Source organism: Hemicordylus capensis, chromosome 1 (assembly GCF_027244095.1).
Source record: "Hemicordylus capensis ecotype Gifberg chromosome 1, rHemCap1.1.pri, whole genome shotgun sequence".
NCBI lineage: Eukaryota > Metazoa > Chordata > Lepidosauria > Squamata > Cordylidae > Hemicordylus > Hemicordylus capensis.
In genome coordinates, this window is record NC_069657.1 from 313,965,111 (window position 1) to 313,986,988 (window position 21,878).

General features: G+C 40.4%; 1 protein-coding gene across 1 annotated transcript in view; it reads right to left on the reverse strand.

Annotated features, from left to right (window-relative positions):
- Positions 1-2,770: 2,770 nt before the first annotated feature.
- The window catches only part of TBX18 (T-box transcription factor 18), a 34,224-nt gene continuing 15,116 nt past the window's right edge, over positions 2,771-21,878 (reverse strand). Inside the window, exons 6-9 of the mRNA XM_053287183.1 lie at positions 16,861-17,028; positions 12,444-12,508; positions 7,021-7,115; positions 2,771-3,532 (exon numbers count right to left, since the gene is read on the reverse strand). Coding sequence (XP_053143158.1) covers positions 2,808-3,532; positions 7,021-7,115; positions 12,444-12,508; positions 16,861-17,028 — 1,053 coding nt within the window. The 3' untranslated portion in view covers positions 2,771-2,807. The remainder of the gene's footprint in view (positions 3,533-7,020; positions 7,116-12,443; positions 12,509-16,860; positions 17,029-21,878) is intronic.

The following is a 21,878-nucleotide window of genomic DNA, read 5'->3' on the forward strand; positions in this document are numbered from 1 at the left end:
AAATATTTTATTTTTATTTTTAAAAGGAAGATGACAAACTGAGCCCCTAAAACTCAATAGGGCTCTTACCCCCAAATCCCAGAACTGAATTTTGCAACTGAAAAAAAATTTAAATGAAGCAAACATTATTTGGCAATACTTTGGGTGTGCCCAACATTATTTGGCAACAAAAACCTTCACAAGCAAGTAGTACATAGTGGCACTTAGGTTTGCCAGTGAGTTTAAGGGCATCCAATACTGGCAAAAAGTTCTCACATATGGAAAACGGTATTTTTTGTTGTTGTGGCCCCATTCCCATGGCAGCCTCTCATGCTCACATTGCAATGGTCTATGGGTAAATGCAAGAAGTGTGGTTTGACTTGGTATGGTCAATAGAAAACTGAATTTTTGCTTGACAGTAATAATATGAAAAAACTAAAAGTAGCTTTTGCTTTTCCAATGGTGAATCTATAGCCCTACTCAGGTGCTATTGGGAATAATAGTTACAATGCTTCCTGGTAAGCTCCTTTCTCTACTGAAAATGAGTACAGTGCTTATCAAAAGAGACAAATGCTGTACTCGTGGTCAGGGGTGGAGTGGGGTTATGAACCATCAGTGCAGCTTACCAAGTATCATAATTGTGTATACCAGTGGACCTTGTTATCCACAGATTACATATCTGCAGATTCGCATATCCGCAGTCGGGGAAAAGACACCTGACCTTGGCATACATGAAAAAAAGAAAAAAAACCATGCCGACCTTGCATATCTGCAGATCGGAGATGGCTGGAAATGACTGTGGAGGTCATTTCCGGCTGTTATTTTCTTTGACGGAGCCACAAAATGGCTCCCATTTTTGTTAAAAGATAGGGGGGGAAATAGGAGAAAACAACCAATTTTTGGCCAATTTGGGGGCACAGCACGACTGAGGAGGAGCAGCAGAGCATGATAAGAAACTCCCCACCCAAGCGAAATTCGGGCAATTTCCATTACTCGATATTTGCGGTTTCCATATCTGCAGCTGCAGCCTGGAACAGAACCCCCGCAAATATCAAGGTTATCCCTGTATGGTTATAACATCTGAATAGGGCTTATGTCAGTCTCATCTAGAAACCTATGGAAAAGATTGCTAATAACTTAATTTTTTTCTATGATGTGTTAAATTGAGGATATAAGGACTATTTATATGCAACACAGCTCTATATTTATTTGTGCATATGGTATCTTCTTTCTGTTGAGACCTACAGTCAAAACAAATATATTTAATGAAAATCCCAGGGGTGGGGAGGCACACCAAGTAATGTACTCTAACTTGTTCTTGGGTCTTCCAGTACTTGTGGGGAGGTGGGGATATGCCAAGGGTATATTTGTTGAAGGGGCAAAGAAGGAGAGGAAGAATTGCTGGCCCCGAGAATGGAGCAGTAAGTGTGTATATTGCCAATACCTTGACCCACATTTTAAGTTTCAAAGAGGTTCTTAGAAATGTAGACTGCTGCTTCTGTATGTGACATGCCCATTTTTTTCATGCTGACTGCAGCTCTTTGCACTGTTCCAGTCCAGAGACCAGGTTCCCCCGAGATTTGGAAGCTCCTGGTCAAAGAGCATAGAGTGCAACCTTTGGAAGGAGAATTATTCAAATACCTTAAGAATTTTGGCACTTCATCTCACGCTTTTGATAACACTCAAAACAGTAAGATTCAGTCATCCATAATGGGACAAAAGCAGAATGGGAGTAAAGGCTACTTTCTTACCCCCCCCCTTTTTTTTAAAGGGTATTATCACCCTCTTTAGATAGAAAGTTTATGGAAACATTTAGAATTCCTGGCTGACATACTGTACAGCACATTTCAGTATGTCCCACTACCTTGTAATGGAATGCATGTGTAGTTATAAAAAAAGAGCTTTGTGCAACTGCGCATATGTTCTGTTACAAGGCAGAACGTTGCACAGTATGTCAGCCCCTGCCTTGTATTTCTTTTTTGCAAACATATTTAATATTTAAAAATAAAAATCTCTATAAAAATATGTAGTCTCTTCAAATGGAGTGAATCTCCTTTGACTTCATTCTGTACAGAAAAAAGCCATACTGACCTTTCCACTGCTTCTTTTACACTCTCACCACTGTACCTGCACTTTGATGCAATGCCAGGAGGTGTTCCTATGCCAACAATGCATCATAATAGCAAAGAAATGGCTCTGAAAAGTCAGATATACTACAAAGCTTGATTAGGAAAATTATCCTGTTTTGAAGATATGTCACAGCTACACTTCTGCACTAAAGCTACTGAGAACACAAGTGTTATTAACTCTCTTACAACAGAGAAATAATACATGCTACATGGCATCCACTCACTGTGGCAAGAACACTTTACGGACAGCTGCTATAAAATGAGGGAGTGTGTGTGTGTATTCTCTCCCCCCCCCCCCCGTTTTTTTCCAGAGTTCTTCTGTTTCATTTAAATCAGACCTGAGTGTCATTTTGTTCTTTAACGTAGGAAAGATGCTGGGAAGAGAGTACTGGAGGAAGTCCTGCTTAATTTGTTGCATATGGCCAAATGTGTTATAAAATGAAGCGTGCACTACCAAGTAACTAAATGGGCTGTTCAGCAAACAAACTCAGCTTCATCCAGAACGCTAAAGCACATCCAAATATCTGCCCATAGGCAAGTCAAAAGATCCCGTCAAACTTCCTCTGATAAGTCTTTTTTGTGGCTTTTTAAACATGAAACACCTTACAAGGTACATCAATCACATTTGCTTAATCCAAAAAGGAATACATTGTAGAAACCAATGCAAAACTGTACTCTTTTTATTTTAAAAAGGCTTTATCAAACCATATGTGCAGATACTTGAGATGATGACAGCGTTAAGCTTCCTAGGGTCCTAGAGTCAAAGAAATTTTGCTGCCCCCCGCTGCTAAGTAAGTGCACTCCTTCTACAGGGGGCAACATCTGCCGATCGGTCATGGTTCCACTTGGCGACGACCCCAAGAAACTTCCTTGGGAAGAAACTATTTTCTCAGGACTGGCAGCCAGTTTGGGGGATGTGGAGAAGTTGTATCCATAGAGAGCACAAGGACTGTGCAGTCTGAAAGTGTTGTAGGAGCTCTGGTGGGTTTGATTTGTGGCAAAGGCATTGCCTGATGGGGAGGGCATAATGTACTGGAGCTGTGGAGACATCCCTGAAAGCTGCATTGATAAGCCCGTTTGAGGGCAGCTGAATGCATCGCTGTCACTCCCCGTCACAGACATGTTCACAGTTGAACTACTTGATACGCCAACGTAAGACGGAGTCCTTGGGGTTGCAAACGTCTCGCTGGTTTGGTTTGTAAGCCTGTTGTACGTTTCGGCCAATGAAGTGCTATATCTGTTCAGGGCTAGCCCTGAGCGGGCACAAGCTGTGTAGTCTGCTGGAGTGAGGCTGCAGAGCTGGCTAGTGTTGGGAGCAAGGTGGAAAGCAGGAGAAGAGCAAGGGGACCCAGAAAGGAGATGGGGGTGAGTGTTTGGTACTCCATTGCCAGTTCCCTGGAGCAAAGCAGAGGAGCCGGTGTTTCCTGGAAGAAAATATCAAAATATAAAATAAAATCCAGGATGGGGTGGGTAGGGTGGATTTATTATTTAACACATCTTTACCTTACCCCAAGTGACCTAAGATGAGCATACAACTTTTTATCCTGACAACACCCATGTGAGGTAGGTTAGACTGAAAGATAAAGATTTGCCCGAAACAAACCAGCAAACATCATGGCTAAGGAGAAATATTTGAACCCAGATATCCCCATCCCCCAGAATCCACATACAACACTACCCACTATAGCACAGTGACTTTAACTGCTCTTAGCTCCTCAAGTTACTTTTAATGAAATAGGCAATTGTTTTTCTTCCTGCAGATTTGCATCTTTGTACAATATAATCCTCAAAAGGTTCTCTCTGTCAGTGCACACCCTGAGTGAGATAGTTTATGTTGTGCTTATCACAACACGGGAATTACAAAAAGAAATGTTTTTCTGCACCAATCAATGACACTAGGGTAGTGGATCCAGTATATGCGCCAAGCATACAGCTTGGACAATTTGCCTAGCAAGGACACAAAGTTGCCCAACTCAACCTTTCCTTTTCATTCCATTGCATTGCCTCTTAGAGGGTTGATCTCATGGCTCCTTCTAATCAAGTGCTGGTTATGGTTATCAGGTGGGCATATATAGGACTATCTCTTTGGTCAGGTAGCTTGCCAGCACTAAGCTCAGTCTTCTCTTGTTCTCTGTTGATGACCTCCACTATCTTTATATCTCTGGTTACTCTCTATCATCTATTTAAGGGCACATAAAAACATGTAAAACTAATTATATTGACATGTTCTTCTCATTAGTTTTGGAATCTGAATCAGGGCATCTCATCAAAGGTCTTACTTAATTCCCACTGCCTGGACAGTTGAAAGAATTTTTAAGACCGAAGGATACCAGCACACTTTCTAAACGGATTCTCAAGCCAAAGAGATAGGGAGGTGTATCATGTGGAAGAGTTTGCTTAGGCTCTCTCTCTAATGCCAAACACCTGCTAAATACCAACAATTGACTTCCACAGCTTGTGTGGCCCATGCAAGGGGTGGGGGATCAGAGAAGGCTCTTTTCAAGAAATCATGCATGGTTGGGAGGAAACTCATTAACAGGATCTCTCTTCTCTAAACTAGCTCTGCTTCTTAGATGTATTTAGGAGGGATATTTATTTTACAAACCCACAACCCCTGGCAATTAATATGGAAGGAAAAACAGTAAGCATGGCCCTAAGGGACTTGTATACTCTTCTGCATCTCTATAATGTGGACTCCAGATCCAAAGCTAACTTTCCATCAAAAATAATTCTGACACACATATTTCCCTTTATGTTGCCAAAACTGGAGTTTTTGCTGCCTGTACTCTTATTCCAGTGAAGAATTTTTCTGGAAATCCTAAAACAAACAACAGACTATTTGAGAAATATGGTGATTCAGAAGAAAAAAAATAGTAATAAGAGGATGATATAAATTCTTGCCTGGTTTTCACACGTGCATGTATGCGTATAAATAAAAATTTGTAAGTATGGTTATATCAAAGAGTGTGTGTATGTGTGTAATTTTACAGGGTATGGGGATGTTTATTTTTTAAAAATGACTCTGCAAATTACTTATCTTGGCATGATCTTGGAGTGACAGCTACAGACAAAAATGCCTGCTATACATCCAGCCAAGTTAATCACTTTTAAGTCACATTAATGTCAATGGAAGATTTTAAACATTTGTTTAGCATTCCCATTGAAAGCAAGTGGACTCAAAGTGCTGAACTTTGGCTGGATCATATTCCTGGAGTCAAGAATGTGAGCACTGAAGCAGACCAGACAAATCTCTCACTTCCAGTGGTAGTCACCTGATTTGAAGATGATCCTCCTGCTTTGTTATAGTTTCATCTCATTAAAGTTTTCCAGACAATGTTTTTGGCAACTGGAATACCTTCCCAGGAGACAAGTTTTCTAGGCCAACGCCAAGCTTTTTGCAAGGAAACTCCAGTAAGCTTTGCAATAGCTCAGTTTATTTACAAATTACTGAAGATACCTTTGCTAAATCAAAACTATCAATTTACATCAAATTTATTGCAATCAGACAAGAAATGAACCTTAGATATGAACTTCATAGCAAGAACTAGCAAGGTTTCTTAATTAGCTCTATTGCCAACATGTTAAGCAGGACACTGAAATGAGAATGTTCGAATAGAGAGGAATAGTAAGCTTACAGTTCTGCCTTAAAGCATGGCCATATAAAGAATTCTCACGTTTCTTTTCTTTTTAACCACCACTGGGAAAAATTAACATCTGTAGGGGGCAGGTTGCTCTGCTTTTGTGTTCAGTCAAGCATTGGCAAAATGGAGCAAAGCTTTTCTTGATTTTCAGAAGCAGCTTAGTACCGTAAGACTGACACAGCAAGTTCTAATCGTGTTACAGTTAGCACTGCGGTGAAGCAGTCCTCTGACTGCTCCATAACTTGGCCAGATCAGTTTTCAGCATGTGATGTGGAGTGGACTGCAACTTATCCTGCTCACCTCCTTACTGAATATTGATCTGACGACAAGATGGAGTAGCCACTTCACTGTGATGTCTTGCCTCACTGCCTGTTGCTTTTCCCCATTTATTTTTACACTGAAAGCTGCCTTGGGCGGGAGCCTGTTTGCTTTCTCTCTCTTTCTCTTTATAGTCTGTATATAAAAAATAGGGCAGAAATGTGGATGCCTAATATCTTTAGATCTCTACCAAAGCCTGGAAGAGTGACAAAGACTGAGATAAACTGTAGTTTCCTGGCTTTCTTGCAGCACTATAGATTTGGTTAAAACTATCAGAGGGATTGACAAGACAGAGATACAAGATACCCCTTACTAAGGAACATACTTGTAAGGCATTCTGCTGATTATTAGTGGCTGACAACCAGGCTAGGTTACTCATGAGTAGTCCCACTGAAATTAATGGGGCAAGTCATAACAACTTGTCTCATTGACTTTAATAGGACTACTCATAATTTATGAGATGTCAGCTACCATTACTGCAATATTAATCAATCCACTCTCAGACATAGTGCAGGGACAATTTCTGAATTCTACACATTTTTATTTTTATCATACCTCCCCTCCACCCAGTTGAACTTCCTGTGCTGGCATAATACACTGCACCATCAGTAGAACACTTTGTGATATACAAGCTTAGCAGTCAGTAAGCCCTTGTATGCTTATTTGTTGGTGCAACAAGTGCTGGAACTGAAAGAAGCAGTATCTCGATCCATATACAGGTTACATGGTCACATAAGTTCTGTTGGCATTTAAAGATAAGTACTGCTTTTTCATGTAAGCACTTGTCACATGAAACATTTTGGTATTTAATCATTTTGTGCATAAATGTAATTTTATGTCAGACACAGGGTTCAATCCCTATCTGTTTAAATCAACTGAGGTTTTGGAGAGGTAGACGGCATGCACAGTGAACCACCCTTGGTGCCCTCCAAGCCCCTAAATAAGATGGATACCTTGTTTTGCAATACCCGGTATATCTTCAAATGTAAGTGTTCTCAATGAGGGTCTCCAGAAGGCATAAGACTCTACCAAAGCTTCCAATCCCATCCTAGGCAAAAAGAACAATGTTTTGTACACAGAATGGTCTATAATTTGCCTATTATGTTTCTCAGTGTTTATACAATTCCCTCCCTGTGTGTGTGTGTGTGTGTGTGTGTGTGTGTACACACACACACACACCTCTCTGTCTTACAATGTCAGGTTCACATTATAGCAATAATGTTTCAGGACAGTATTTTATCCTAAACTTTGGCTGTAAAGCTCGCATAGCCACTCACAGTGAACTTGCTCGGAACCCATAAAAGTACGCCAAAGACACAGGGTGCTGGCTTTCTTCCTTGCTGCTGCTGCTGCTAAATCAAATATTTTAAAAGCTAAAAATACATTAAATACCTCCCTAATATTGCTTTTCCATGTGAATACTTGTTGAAATTGCCAGAATGTCAATTTGCCATCTTATGCTTAGAGGCAAAACAGTCTATACTGCTGTGTTGGCTGACATTTCTCTACTTTTTTTTTTTTAAAGACCTGGAAATAGCAATGAGTGGGACATGGATCTCTTTTGAGATTGATAGGCATGGTAAGAATTCATGCACATTCTTTAGAAATTAGATACAAACATTTCCCCTTGGTCTACATATGCCTCCCAGAGTTTTGAAAGAAAACCCCCACTTAAATCCACATGTCAATACAAGTCCACTATTAGGTTTATATCACAGAGCTGGGAAAGGTGTTGAAAAGGACAAGCATAATAATCACAGGGTTGGTATACTGTCCCTATAAGGAAAAGCTAATGCTTTTGGGATTTTTAGTTTAGAAAAGGAGACGACAAAGGGGTAAGTGGACAGAGGCATGACAGAAGTTTATAATATTATGAATGATGAAGAGAAATTTGTTACCCTCTCTCATAATACTAGAGCTCAGAGTCATTCAATTTAATGGACTGGCAGTAGATACAGGAGAGGCACAATAAAGTAATTTTCATACAATGTGTAATTAATTTATGGAACTCAACTTTCTTTGGAGATCCAATCAAAACTAGACTTACATTTCATCACAGCAACTGAAGCAACCAATACTTTCCATGATACAGCTTCAATAATACATTGGTTCCAGAAATGTTGCAGGAAAGAGTTATAAGGCATTAGCTAAACGTGGATTTTAAAAATAGTCTTCATTTTTTCCTATGGTAATGGAGACTTTTCATTTCTAGTTAAAGTAGAGATAAAAGCCCACCTCCTGGAAAAGTGCAGCCAAGGTGATAATTTATACAAGATGCTTTTGAACAATTTCCACATTTTATCACCATCCTAATTTATATTACCAAATGGCCAATTTTATTTAACTAAGCCATCGTATTTTTCTCCTGAAGTACTTAAGAAAATAAATTTTCATACCTCATGGAGTAAAGATTTTTATAGGATTATTTTTTAAGGCCTATGTGAAGAACCTGAGTATTCTCAGTATATAAATTATATTTCACTTTGCAAATGTGCAGCAGGAAAAGACTGCTTTTAAAGCATAAAGCCACTGGTTTTACAAAACCATGTGTAGGTCTGTAAATAATGTAAAGGGGAAAAACTTTTTAGTTAAACAGATTGCCCTAAAGCATCCTAACAAGACTTAAAGGGGAGCATTACAACTAAGCTAAGCTACACTCTGGTAATGATTCTGTTCAACACTATACAAGGAGTAAGTTTACTTTTGGTACAGATTTTAATTTTCGGTAGTAAAACAGGCAGTACTGAAGAAAAATAAGTGGAACCTATGTTACCAGATTTATGGTGGGATCCAAAGAGCTACATGTACACCGCAAAAGCATTTTCTCCTGCTAACTGGGCAGAGGCAACTTTTCAAGTGGTGCTTCTTTTCTATTTTCTATTTCTATTTTCTGTTTAGCAGGAGAAGAGCAGCTGTCCTTACTCAACCCAGCATAGCATCCAGGGTTGTTGCTGGTAACTATCTTGTGTTTCCTTTTAGATTGTGAGCCCTTTGGGGATTTTCTTATTCCTGCAAGGAATCACAATTCTTTGGGACTGTTGGCAGTTCTTTAGGAGCTTTGTTACTGAAAAGCAGTATAACAATGTTTAAAAAAAAAAAAAAATCAGGCCAGTATCCATCACTGACACATCACAGTGTTCTGTTTACACAAAGGGAGGCACAATTTTTGGCAGCCCCCTTTTCCCTCTGCAGTATCTTATGCCTCCCAAAACTTAAGGGTCCCCCAAGCTTCAGACACATAATTGTGGGAGGCACCGGGGGCTGCTAAAGGAAATGGAGATTACTAAAAGATGCCCCTGCTCAAGCAACAGAACACTCTGTTGTGTTGGTACACAGATGTCTGCCAACACCACCAACAACAGTAATTTCCACACATACGTGGGCTCACTATACTCCACATTTTATCTTCCAACTGCAACCCTTTGAACTACATAGGATACTGCTTCAAATGTTTCCCTGTTAAACCTTTATTCGTGGCTTTTTGTGTTCATGCAATCGGATGCTGTAGGACAGAGATTCTCAACGTGTGGGTCCCCATATGTAATTGGACTTCAACTCCCATAATTCCCAACCAAAGGCCACTGGGGCTGGGGATTATGGGAGTTGAAGTCCAATAACATCTGGGGACCCACACGTTGAGAAACCCTGCTGTAGGACAAGGCAGTGGAAATCTTAGACTAATTTACATGCAAATATGTCCCATATTTATGTGGGGCTTGTTTTCAAATAATTTTGTTCAGGATTACAGCTGCAAAAGGCTGAATCTTTGGGTAGAGTAAATCAACATGGTGTGTTGCTTCTACTGAAACTACACACATTTCTTTGGATCTGGCACCCCAATACTGAAATGATATAGTGCAATAGCTGGAGAACTGAACATGTAAAATCAGTTGTAGAGCAAGTTTCTAACTCAAAATACATGTTTTAAATACACAAGAGCACCATATCCAGCCTTCTTGACTGAGGATGTGCTGTACAAAATCCATTTCTTCCAAATGCTTATACAGTATCGTTTTTTTTCTTAGAAAACTCCAAGGAAAATAACTCTACAACTTTTTTTGCAAGGGTCAAATGGCCTTATGATAATGAAGCTACCCTAATAAACAGGATATATAATAGGATTTTCAGAACCCTCACTTATTGCAAGTTTCTAATGACAGGAGTCATTAGATTACAGAACTGAAGGTTGCGACTGCTAATAGTTGTCACACACAGGACCATTTGAGTGGTGCTTCCAGTGAACACAACAGTTCCCTGCCTCTCCCATATACTCATGGCAAAATTCTATGAGTTATATTCTTTCTACCCTGCAATTATTGCACTATTAAGCTATTAAAACAATTATCTCCTCTGGAATGTATAGCAGTTTCTTGAACAAAGCTACCACATCTGCTCTTGTAAACTGCTGTAATCTAATGTAGCACATTTTATTTCAGAGAAAGTAATCAAATCATCAAACCAATATTAATGTTAGTTACCAGTGAATGAATATGCAGAAATTAATTCTCCAGCGTATTACTGAATTTTAGCTTTACATAGGAAGCTGCCTTCGACCGAGTCAGATCATTGGTCCATCTAGCTCTGTATTGTCTACCCAGACCAGCAGCAACTTCTCCAAGGTTGCTGGCATTCTCAGTCCTGTCTTGGAGATACCAGGGAGGGGACCTTCTGCATGCAAGCATGAGGGTGCTTTCCCCAGAGCGGCTTTCTTTTGTGTCCAAAAATATCAAATCTAAACGTAACTCTCTGCAATGTGCATCTATTACATCTTGACCTATTGTCTTTGGCAGTAGAGAATAACTGCTCCCTGTGTTCTCTCTGGCATTCTTTTACACAAGTATGGATTATCATTATTTTTTGTATTATTCTACCTTCAGTTCTCTTTTCTCAAGATAACCGAGACCCAGTGGCTGACATCCATAGCAATGACATACTTGTGGGAGGACACAGGGCTAGCACAAAATTTTTGCCAGAGTTGGTGCGATCGCAAGCACACCTCATTTGTTTTAATTGTAAATTCTTGTGCAAAGTCATGTTTTTAGTACAACAAAGCTAACTTCTTACGCTAGCATGTTTGCTTGTTCCGCATGCTGTTGCTCTAGCCACTATATTTCAACCTTTTCATGACGAAATGCTGTCTAAATCCTTTGTAGTCTCAAGCTATACAAGTTTGCTATTTTTCTGTTCATTTTCTGAATATTTCGGAGTGCTGAAACCTACAAATAGGAAAAGTGACTGACATATAGGAGCAAGGAAGCATCAGTGCAGTGAAGACGCAGCCCAACAGAACTTCCCAACTAACTGCATCGGTGCAGCAGGGAAGTGGCAATTGTGACACCCTCCCTTCCTCAGGAAGCCCTCTGTGCCATTTGGAAATATGTCCTCTAGGGTTGCATAATGCTCAGGGACATATTTTCAGGTGGTTTCTGAGGAAGGAAAGGGTATGGGGCGGAAGGATGCCAGTGGCAGTCCGGGTTCTGCTGCCGCCGTGGCCCCATAGCTCCTCCCCTGACATCAGATGCAGGGAGGTTTTAGCCACGTCCGATATCAGATGTGGTGGCATGGTTTAGCTCCCAAATGGGGCCGCACGGCTCCATTAGGGAGTTAAACCAGCCAGCGCTGCATTTGCAACCCGGCCAGGAGCAGCTCTCCCTGCCTTTAAAAGGCAGGGAGAGACCCTCCAGCCATGCTGCGAAGCGAATGCTGGCCAATTTCGCTCAAAAACGGGGCCATGTGGCTCCTTTTGGGAGCTAAATCACACACACACACACGCCAGATGCAGGGAAGTGTCTGGGGTGCCAGGCATGGCCCCTGAGAAGCAGCAGCCCGGGTTCTTTGAACTCATCCACTCAATGGTGGCTACGCTCCTGGAAGGGCATCAAAAATTGTCAATTCCCCGCTGCAACAGGACAATTCTATTAGGCTGCTCTCTCACTGCACTGGTGCATCCTTGCTCTGCATGTCAGCCACCATGTATATACTTTAATATATTTTAAAGAGCATTTTGCAACATGCTGCAATTAAGCTTCAGTTAGGTACAACTAAACAGGACCACTTTCAGCATGCATAGTGCACACACACGCACACACACACACACACACACAGAGTAATGCTAGTTTAGGGCCAGTGTGTTTGGGATTGTGACAAAATTTCTTTTGCAAGAAGAAATCTCATTAAAGCAAAGCAAAAGCAAATCTAGAAACTTGAGCATCTCTGTATCTACTAATATCCAGATGTGTTTCTTCCAACATCAACAAGACACTGTGCAAGAGAATGCAATGTATTTGGTGAAGCTCCTCTAAAATATGCAAAACTGCCTAACTCTATCAATAAGTATGCCAAGAATTCTGTAAATTCTTAATGTGCTTAAGATTACCTGTTACGTCCAGAATCTCTAAATCCTTTGGCAAATGGGTTCCTATCAATTTTGAGTCGAGTGATCTGTAAAGGTAACAGAGTATGTTCAGAGTATGCTAAATCTACAAGGTGTAGATTTAAAAAATTGTAGCTCAAACACCAGTCACAGTTGTGTGTGGATGTGAAAGCATATTTACATCCACATCAATCCTATGCAGGAACGCAGAATGTAGAGGGTCCAATATAGAACTGGGTTTGAGAAAAACACACACAAGTCCTACTGGGAGCATAGAACTAGCTATTCTCTCAACTTGATGGTAACTAAAGATATTAAAATCAGCAACTGAAAATGTAAAAATGATAAAAATTAAAGTGGTGGTTCTAGAAGACTGCAGACACTTCAGGCTAGTTGTTTGTGACAGAGATAACATTCCAGTGAAAACCAAGGTTACCTAAGAAGAAAGCTCAACCTGGCTTCCTCCTTGCTGTGAACCATCAGACATGCATACCAGTGAATCCAATGCCAGCCTTGCCTTCCCTCCATGCTTCAGGCAGGCATCAGTCTGCTCCTGCTCCTGTCTCCAGCTGGGGAAACAGAAACACCCCCAACACACACTATGCAGTACCAGACTAAACTGGAGAAGGTTTGGCAAGCCTGATACTCTGCCCAGGATTCCTTTGCACAGAGGATGAGAGGCAAGAGGAACCTCATCCCATCACAGGCACCCAGACAAAGTAAGAGGAATGTTTCTGTGGCTGTGAGGTGCTTTGCTATCACCTCCCCTAGAAGGTACATATGGAAACAGATGCACAGGCAAATATAAGATTGGCAGCTTGCTAAAAGGTAAAGTGTGCCATTGAGTCGATGCTGACTCCTGGAGACCACAGAGCCCTGTGGTTTTCTTTGGCAGAATACAGGAGAGGTATACCATTGCCTCCTCCAGTATGAGGTGATGCCTTTCAGCATCTTCCTATATCGCTGCTGCCTAATACAGTACCAGCGGGGATTCGAACAGGCAACCTTCTGCTTGTTAGTCAAGCATTTCCCCACTGCGCCACTTGCTAGAAGCATGGGGGAATAGAGGCAGCACTGACACTTGAACTAGCATTTGATTTGCTGGCATGTGCATCTGTCACTTCAGTTACAAAACTGAGCTCACAGTGTGAGGAACCATTTTGCTGTGAGCACTCTTTTTATATTAACTCTGACATTTCTTAAGACTGAAATTTACAAAGGAAATATTATTTCATACCACATACTGGCACATAGATGGGAGGTACAACTGTACTAATATGTCACATGTATATAGGAAATAGTCTTGATTCAAGGAATCCTGAGAAAATCCTGAGAATTAAACTTTTATTTTAAAAGGTATTTTAAAAGGTAGCATTTATCCATGCTGCTGTAGGGAAAGTACTCTTGTGGTTATGGAGAAAAGCTTAAAAGTATGACTGCAATTTTTGCTAAAAGGCTCAAAAGGCATAAGGTGAATAAAAAGACATCAACTTATATCACATTCATAATTCTGAAACAAATCTCACGTTTTCCAATGCATTCCCCCCTCACTGTTAAGATGACACATGCCAGAACTCTCAGTCGTTGCAACTGGGTAATATAGTCCAGTATTCAAAGAGTTACTCTATCTAGATGTACCAAAAGGGATTGAGCAGATTCCTTAGTGGGATTTTGTTTGCTTTGGACAGCAATACCGCAAGTAAGCTGCTTTTGAGAGCCTCTCCATTTCAAAAGCACATTGCTTTGCAGCTTGAGAGGCTTGTGCTCAAAAACCACAATCTCAAGGCCACCTTTGGGGGGGACAACTTGGTGACTCTTTGGATCCCAGCCATCACATGGTGTTAGGACACACTTCTCCCATTTGTTATTAAATTTCACTTTATTTCTGAAGAAGCCAAGTAACAGGAAAACACAAGTACTCAGGCAAACAACATACTGGATGACATTTCCCACAGTCTTTGGACAGCAGAGCAAGAGTTCTACCCTTGCAAGCAGCAGGCAGGAACTCAAAGCTTGCCTCGCAGCACAGTATGCAGGGAGAGGGATGCAATTTTCACTTCTCTCCTCTCCCTGTAAAAGCCCTTTTCATGTGTAGACATATGTTCCCAAGGGCCGCACAACCCCCCTCCTCTTCCCCACATGATGAGAGGAAAGCTTTGAGCACTGCTAGTTTACCCATACCTTGTGAGGTTGGAGCTCTTACTCCTCGCTCCTAAGGCTGTGGATAATGTCCCTCACTATCCCAAACAACAGTACTACTAAAAAAAATTGAATGGATTAAAATGAAATTATGATGCTGTTGATATACCTTGAAAGAGTGTCCAGTTAATTCTTCTTTTGCAGTTGACTATATTAAGTTGGCAAAGCTAGCTGCTTAAGAATCAGGGTTTTTTTCCCCCTTAGGCAGTTAACATAATAAAAACCAACAGCAGAGAGGGAAAATAGCTCTTGATTTCCTTTTCTCAGTGCATAAAAGAAAGATAACATACTATAGAAAATTCTAAGTTTCTGAGTAGAAAGCACTGAAATTACAAGATATCAAAAGGTTTAAAAGAGAGAGATAAATTTAACTACCAATTAGGGTGTGGGTGGGACTTGGGTGTTATATGGATGTGTGTGTGTGTGTGTGTCGTGATGGGAAGGAGCTATAACACTGACAGAACACCTTATAGCATATTTCTGGAATGTATCCAAGACCATGCATTTGCAGAAATGGTCTGGACACTGATTGGGGGGGGGGGGGGGCTTTTGGAGATCTACACGTGGAAGGAGGCTTCCACATGCACAGATGATGAAGATAAGCATTTAAGATGTGTATCTGTTTCTGCCTTGCAATATTCATCCAAGCTCTGTTAATCACTTTAATGAATCTTTGTTGTAGATGGGTATGTGCATGCCCATTTGGAGTCACCACCAGACATTCTGACTAAGGAGTTGAAGGGGGATGTTGCGCAAGCTACTTGCGCTAAGTCTGGAACTTGCATTCCAAACTAATATTGTGCTACTGCAAACATGCTTGTTCTTGTGCAACCTGAAGCATGCTGCATATCATTTGCTTTTAAAAGAATTTTTGCACAAAAATGAGCCCCTGGTGGCGCAAATGAGCCCCTGGTGGCACAGTGGTAAAACTGCCGACCTGTAACCAGAAGGTTACAAGATCGATCCTGACCAGGGGCTCAAGGTTGACTCAGCCTTCCATCCTTCCAAGGTCGGTAAAATGAGTACCCAGAATGTTGGGGGGCAATATGCTAAATCATTGTAAACCGCTTAGAGAGCTTCCAGCTATAGAGCGGTATATAAATGTAAGTGCTATTGCTATTGCTATTGCTATAGCGCAGTTCTGCAAATCCTTGTTTTTTTTAGTGCAGCTATGTGATCTTCCTGTACTAGTGCAACTTTGTTTATTGCACAAGTGCTTTGTTAAGGTGTTAGCCACTGGCTATTACTAAGTAAAATGAGAGTTGGAGTAGGTCTGTAACTCTGCTCCAGGCACAGCATAAGAGGAATTTGCTGCACCAGTGGAACAACAATATGGTTATTGCCTCTCTTAACCAATTGCAGGAATTATCATTAGCAGAAACTACAGTCAGTGGCTGACATCCTAAGTACACAGCAGGCACAGAATTGAAAGCTCTGAGCCCACTTGCAGAAACCTCCCCCCCCCCCAATCAGCTCATAGTGGAGAAGGTGAATTTTGGGGATCGTTCATTCTTTTCAAAGTGCCCTGAAGACTGCACGGCCCTCAGGGGCATATTTTCGGGTGGTGCACCATGCTTCCAGGGAAAGAAGATGAGATAAATTCATGCACCCCATCTTCTCCTTCCTTGAAATTTACCCTCCCCATTGTGTCAAGCCATGTGCAACTAGAGTAAGTCCTCTGCAGCTAGCACAGAACTCATATTCCGTGCCCACTGAGGTAGTTAAGATGTCAGTCAGTAGCTTTACACAATGAAAACCCAACCCCAACAGTGTTCATATACTGATGTCATTTAGTTATACACAGTATGTGGGACCTGGACATTATGACGAATCATCAGTTGTGATTATTCACACTGTATGAAATGGGATAAGTCATTATGGCTGCAAACCATTATGAACACCACTGAAAAGAATGAAAGCTGTACAGGAGAAACTCCTTGTGGATGATGGCTTTAATATTGCTTTGCACAATATATTTGTAGATCTTTGAGAAGCAGAAATTAACCTATTCTGACTCTATTCACTGTGTATCTCAATGTCAACAGTTTATAGGAAGGATAATAAATTCAATATTCTGTTTAATAGTCTAAAAGGCATCAACTTCTATTTTATTTAGAGTCAGGACTTAAGCTATATTTTTTCTCTCCCATTTCCCTGGAATTCAGTATTCTGTTAAATAAGTCTAAATTGCAACAAAAGCAAAAAAAAAAAAAAAAGTTACCTGTTGGTTTTGGTATGCTGTGACAGTTGTGAAAACAGTTTCAGGAAAGGAAAATGCTTTCACCCCCTCTCCTGAAGGGATGGGTTTCACTGGAGAGAGATCATCTCCACAGTCTTTCCGAATGACATGGACACGTGGCTGATATTTATGCATAGAGTGGAGGATAATCTATACCAAGAGAGAGAAAGAAACCTGGTTTTGTTGTTATCAACAGTATTTTAATACATGAAAGCAAGTTCAGCAATATGTTCATTTATTTATTTGCAAACCAAATAAATATACTGATCCATTTCAAAACAAATATATTGATCCATTGAGCTTCAGCTCAATGAAGTGCCTCTCTATGGGATGATTTTGTAAAAATATGAAGGAGGTAAGCTGGATCAAGTGGTTGGATTGTAGCTGGATTCTCTCCAGATCTGTCTGGAGATTTTCAGAAACACTCTGGAATGTTTTCTTGGGTGAATCATGAAGAGCATATGAAAATGCAACCACTCTATATGTCCAGCATATACACAGATAGAAGTATGAGCTATGTTTGTATTTGCATATATTGTATAACATGCATTTTTTTTAAAGCCTTACTATCGCTGTCATAAGGATAAATAGCCTGGTTCTAAAAATATCTGTGCAGGATGGGATGGCATAATATTGAACATAAAGATTATGTAGCATTTTTAGATAATTAAGAATGGCCATTGTTCATTAATATATGTTGACTCATCTCCCATGTATGCACATTAGTTCCAAGCAACTGAGGTTGACCAGAACGAAAAAGGCAAATGACCAATAAAAAAACCCCAATTAAAAGCCCCAAAACTTGAAAGCCAAGATAAAAAATTGGAAAACTGTTGAGCAAACATAAATATTTCCATAATGCCATATGGACCATGATTTTCAAGCAATTGAAGAAAAATGCATAATTTTGTATTTAAACTTGCCTTAATAGTTCAAAATAAAAGATATTATTTCTGGAGGTCTACTAAGACATATTTTGAAAATGTTCATGGACACTAACCGATAGAAACTCTAATTAAAAGGAGGAAATTTTTTAATTTCCTGTTCCATTATTGGCCACAGAATATTAACACAGTGCTGTTTGTCATCCTTCCCCTGCCCTCCCATTCTTGGCACCACATTGAAATTCATCCAAATAGAAAGAAGGATCTTGCATTTGAATAAGCAAGCCCTTGGCTAGCTGGAATATTTTTATTTCATTCCTCATTGGGCAGACATGACACTGTTTTGCATGAGCAACTTTCCAACTAGGGAGCTTTCACTAGACTGATGTCGACAATTACAACAGAAGCACCCCCAAAACCAAGCTCGGAGCAGAGTAGGCTTTTTCTGCGCTCTTATGCAGAGCAAGATGCCAAAAAATATTCTGCTGTATGGAGAGTGCGAACAACATTTCTAGCAACATAACTGTCTTGCTTAAAATTACATCCATAAACACTCAGGTCCTAATCTAGCATACCTCCTTCTTTGTGTTTGGCTCTCTGCATGCAAAAAGTGTTCCTGTTTACTTCTCTCCGACAGAGACTCATTTGGACCATGTGGCAAAGTGCTTTTCAAAATCAAGAACTGCATACCAGTACAAAGTGGAGGCTTGATTTTCAAGAAAAACAGTCCTTGTGCTTCTGTGGACCAGGGCAAATGTTTTTAAATAACTTTCACTGAAATCAACAGGCAACATGAAAACTAAGAGCTGCACATAAACGTGCTCACAGAGGGGAGGGAACGTCCCCCACCACTTCAGCCACTTGTGCCTCCCAAACTTGTGTTTCTCAACCCTCAGGGACATATTTTCAGGAAGCACAGATGGCAGCAGAGGGAAGGAAGAATAGCCTAAAATCACCCCCCTCCTTTGTGTACAAGCAAAAGCGTTCCTTGCACACAACTCTTAGTTTACACGTTGACCAATTTGACTTACTCCATGCAAATGTGTTTAGGATCAGGCTGATGGGGAAATCCATACAGCCATATTTTCCCCATACTAGTAAGCTTATGGGCATGACGCACTCTAATGGGGGGAAATGACCAAGTATGATGATATACATTCCGCTGCTATTAGAAATATTACTCTTTTCAATTGGATATGCTTTCCCACATGTGTATTTTGGATTGGGGTGAAAGAACAAAACAGCTGCGAAGCAGAAGCAACACCTGAGATCACCATATTTTTTAAAGTTCAGCAGCATCCCATAAAAAGTACAGGAATATTCCTTGATGCACATGTAATATAGTATACTTTATCCTCACAATGTAATGCACACACCAAAGATAAAAGCTGCCAAATTAAAAAGGCACTGAAGTAATTACAATTTTTGTACTAGTGACGTGCGATATAAATGCTAAAGCAAAATAAGCAAACAAGCTGCAGAAAAATACAAATACATTTTTTATGGACATAAAATAAAAAACTGAAGAGTCGTACTTGAAACAAGCAACATTTCAGAAGTGTTCAGAAAGCACCCAGTGTAACAGGATTTCATTAGCACTTTTATGACATCAGAAACAAGTATCATTGCACTACAATCTCCTGTTCTACACACCTTATGTAAAGACTGGTTGTCCTGTGCATACAATCTTCAATACACTGCTGGGTTTTATATCCTATTTATGAAAACAAATTCCATGCACAGATAATTTGAATCAGAAATAGAGAGGCTGTTCTCACTGACCAGCTGCTCCAGGCAGAGTTAGGTTGGCTGTGAGAAGCAGCAGGATCCTCGCTGATCACCCTACTCCCTGCCCAACCCCATTAAGGAACCCAGCTTTTAGCCAAGGTTAAGGGTGCTCTCACGCCCTTAACCTGGCTATTGGATATCATGAGACTCCTTGGAGTCAAAGACAGATGCACAGAGTGCCCATATGAGGAGGGAATCCTTAATGCAACGTGTGTACCATGCATTGCATTGAGGGATGCCTGGAGGCCAACAATGCAAGACCTCAATGCAAGGCAGTAATGGGCTGGAAGTGGGATAACAAATGGAGAATGAATGCCGATAAGATGGAGGTACTTATTGTGAGGGGACTATTTTAACTATTAGGATTACACTTCCCCAGAAGGAACAGGTACACAGTCTGCGGGTGCTTTTGGATCCAAACCTCTCCCTAGTGTTTCAGGTTGAGGTGGTGGCCAGAGGTGCTTTCTATCAGCTTTGGCTGATACACCAGCTGTCTCCGCTTCTTGAGGTAACCAACCTCGGAACAGTGGTACATATGCTGGTAACCTCCAGACTTTACTACTACACTATGCTCTATGTGGGGTTGCCTTTGTACAGAAATGGCAGTTGGTACAGAATGCGGCAGCCAGGTTGGTTTCTGGGTAATCTTGGAGACCCCATATTATTCCTATACTAAAGAGCCTCATTGGTCACCAGCAAGTTTCTGGGCAAAATACAAAGTGTTGGTCATAACCTATAAAGCTCTAAACAGCTTAGGCCCAGGGTATTTAAGAGAACATCTTCTTCGCCATGAGCCCCACCACCCACTGAGATCAACTGGAGAGGTTAGTCTGCAGTTGCCACCAGCTCATCTGGCGGCCACACCAGGATGGGCCTTTTCTGATGCTGCCCCGAGACTCTGGAATGTGCTCCCTGCTGAAGGATGAGCCTCCCCATCTGACATCTTTTTAAAAGTCTTGAAAGGCTTATTTTTTCACCTAAGCTTTTTAACTGAACTGTGGTTTTAAATTGTTTGAAAGGTCTTCATTTTTAATTTCTTTGATGTTGTTTTAAACCACGCAGAGACAGAGGTTTGGGGCAAATTTGAAAAATAATGATATAATTTATATACCACTTTTCTACCAAAAAAAAAAGTTCTCAGAGTAGTTGAAAAAAGGAGTAAGAAGATTCTGTGTCCCAGCATTACTACAGCATTGTCCACCAAATGAAGAACTCGTTATTTATGCAAAGCCTTAACATCCATTGGTTTGCCTGAGAATATGCAGTGAATTAAAAGAGATTCAGGCATTAAGTATAATGAAGTTAACATTTACAAACTAAAACAGTTTGGAATGCTACCTTAAATATCCCTAACTCCAACTTTCATCCCTCCGTTTATAAGGAATACTTTCCACTGCAATTTATTCTACATGTGCAATAGTTCATCATTCTGTCACGGTGTCCAAAGAATAAAAGCATGCACTTTGGAACAGATACTTATCTGGTTTATATTTCTGCATTTCCTGGTAACAACAAATGACATTCTTTGCAATCTCTCCAATTTTAGGAAGATGAATTTATTATACAATCTTTTGTCTTAATCTTCAAAACTTATATTCCAAATTACAAGGCACATTTTAAGTATCAGTTCAATGTGTATTTTGAATGGCTCAAGGAAAAAGTTACTTGACTCTACTCCAAGCTGAATTACTCATTAAAGTAGAGTGCTTGAGCAATTCCAAAGCATTCCATGCAATGAATAATAGCTTTACAGCAAGAGCGATGTAGTTTTCAACTCAGAGGGGAAATTAGATAAACCTTGTGATTAAACAATATGGAAACTTGCTCTGTCTGTACTCATCTCGAGAACTGGTTTGTAGACTGTGGTTATCTAACTCGTAGGGGTTCGACTTCCTGCTGGGCCCAACAAAAATAATAGTTATAAGCAATTAACTCATGCATGGTCAATTGCAGACTCAAGAACCTTTGCTGAATCAAGTTCAGTTTCAGTAGAGTTTCAGTATAGTATCCTGAGCACTGCTGCTGAACAAGTTCACTTGAAATTACTTCACTGGAATAGTTCTTGATAGACTGCACCTTCCATTTTCTTAACAAGATCATCACTATTTAAAACGCAGTCCTACCATTATCTGTAGCTATGAAACAGTCCCATTGAAATAAATGGATTTTTCTTCATACAAAAGCCCTTTATTCATTTGAAGACTGCTGAATTGCCCCAACAAACTGTGTAAAGATGTAGATTGTAGCCGTCTTGCAAAGAGTATACCTCATCTAAAATCTCACAATGATTTTTGCAATAGAGCTGATTAACTGTACCAGTTTCCAGCT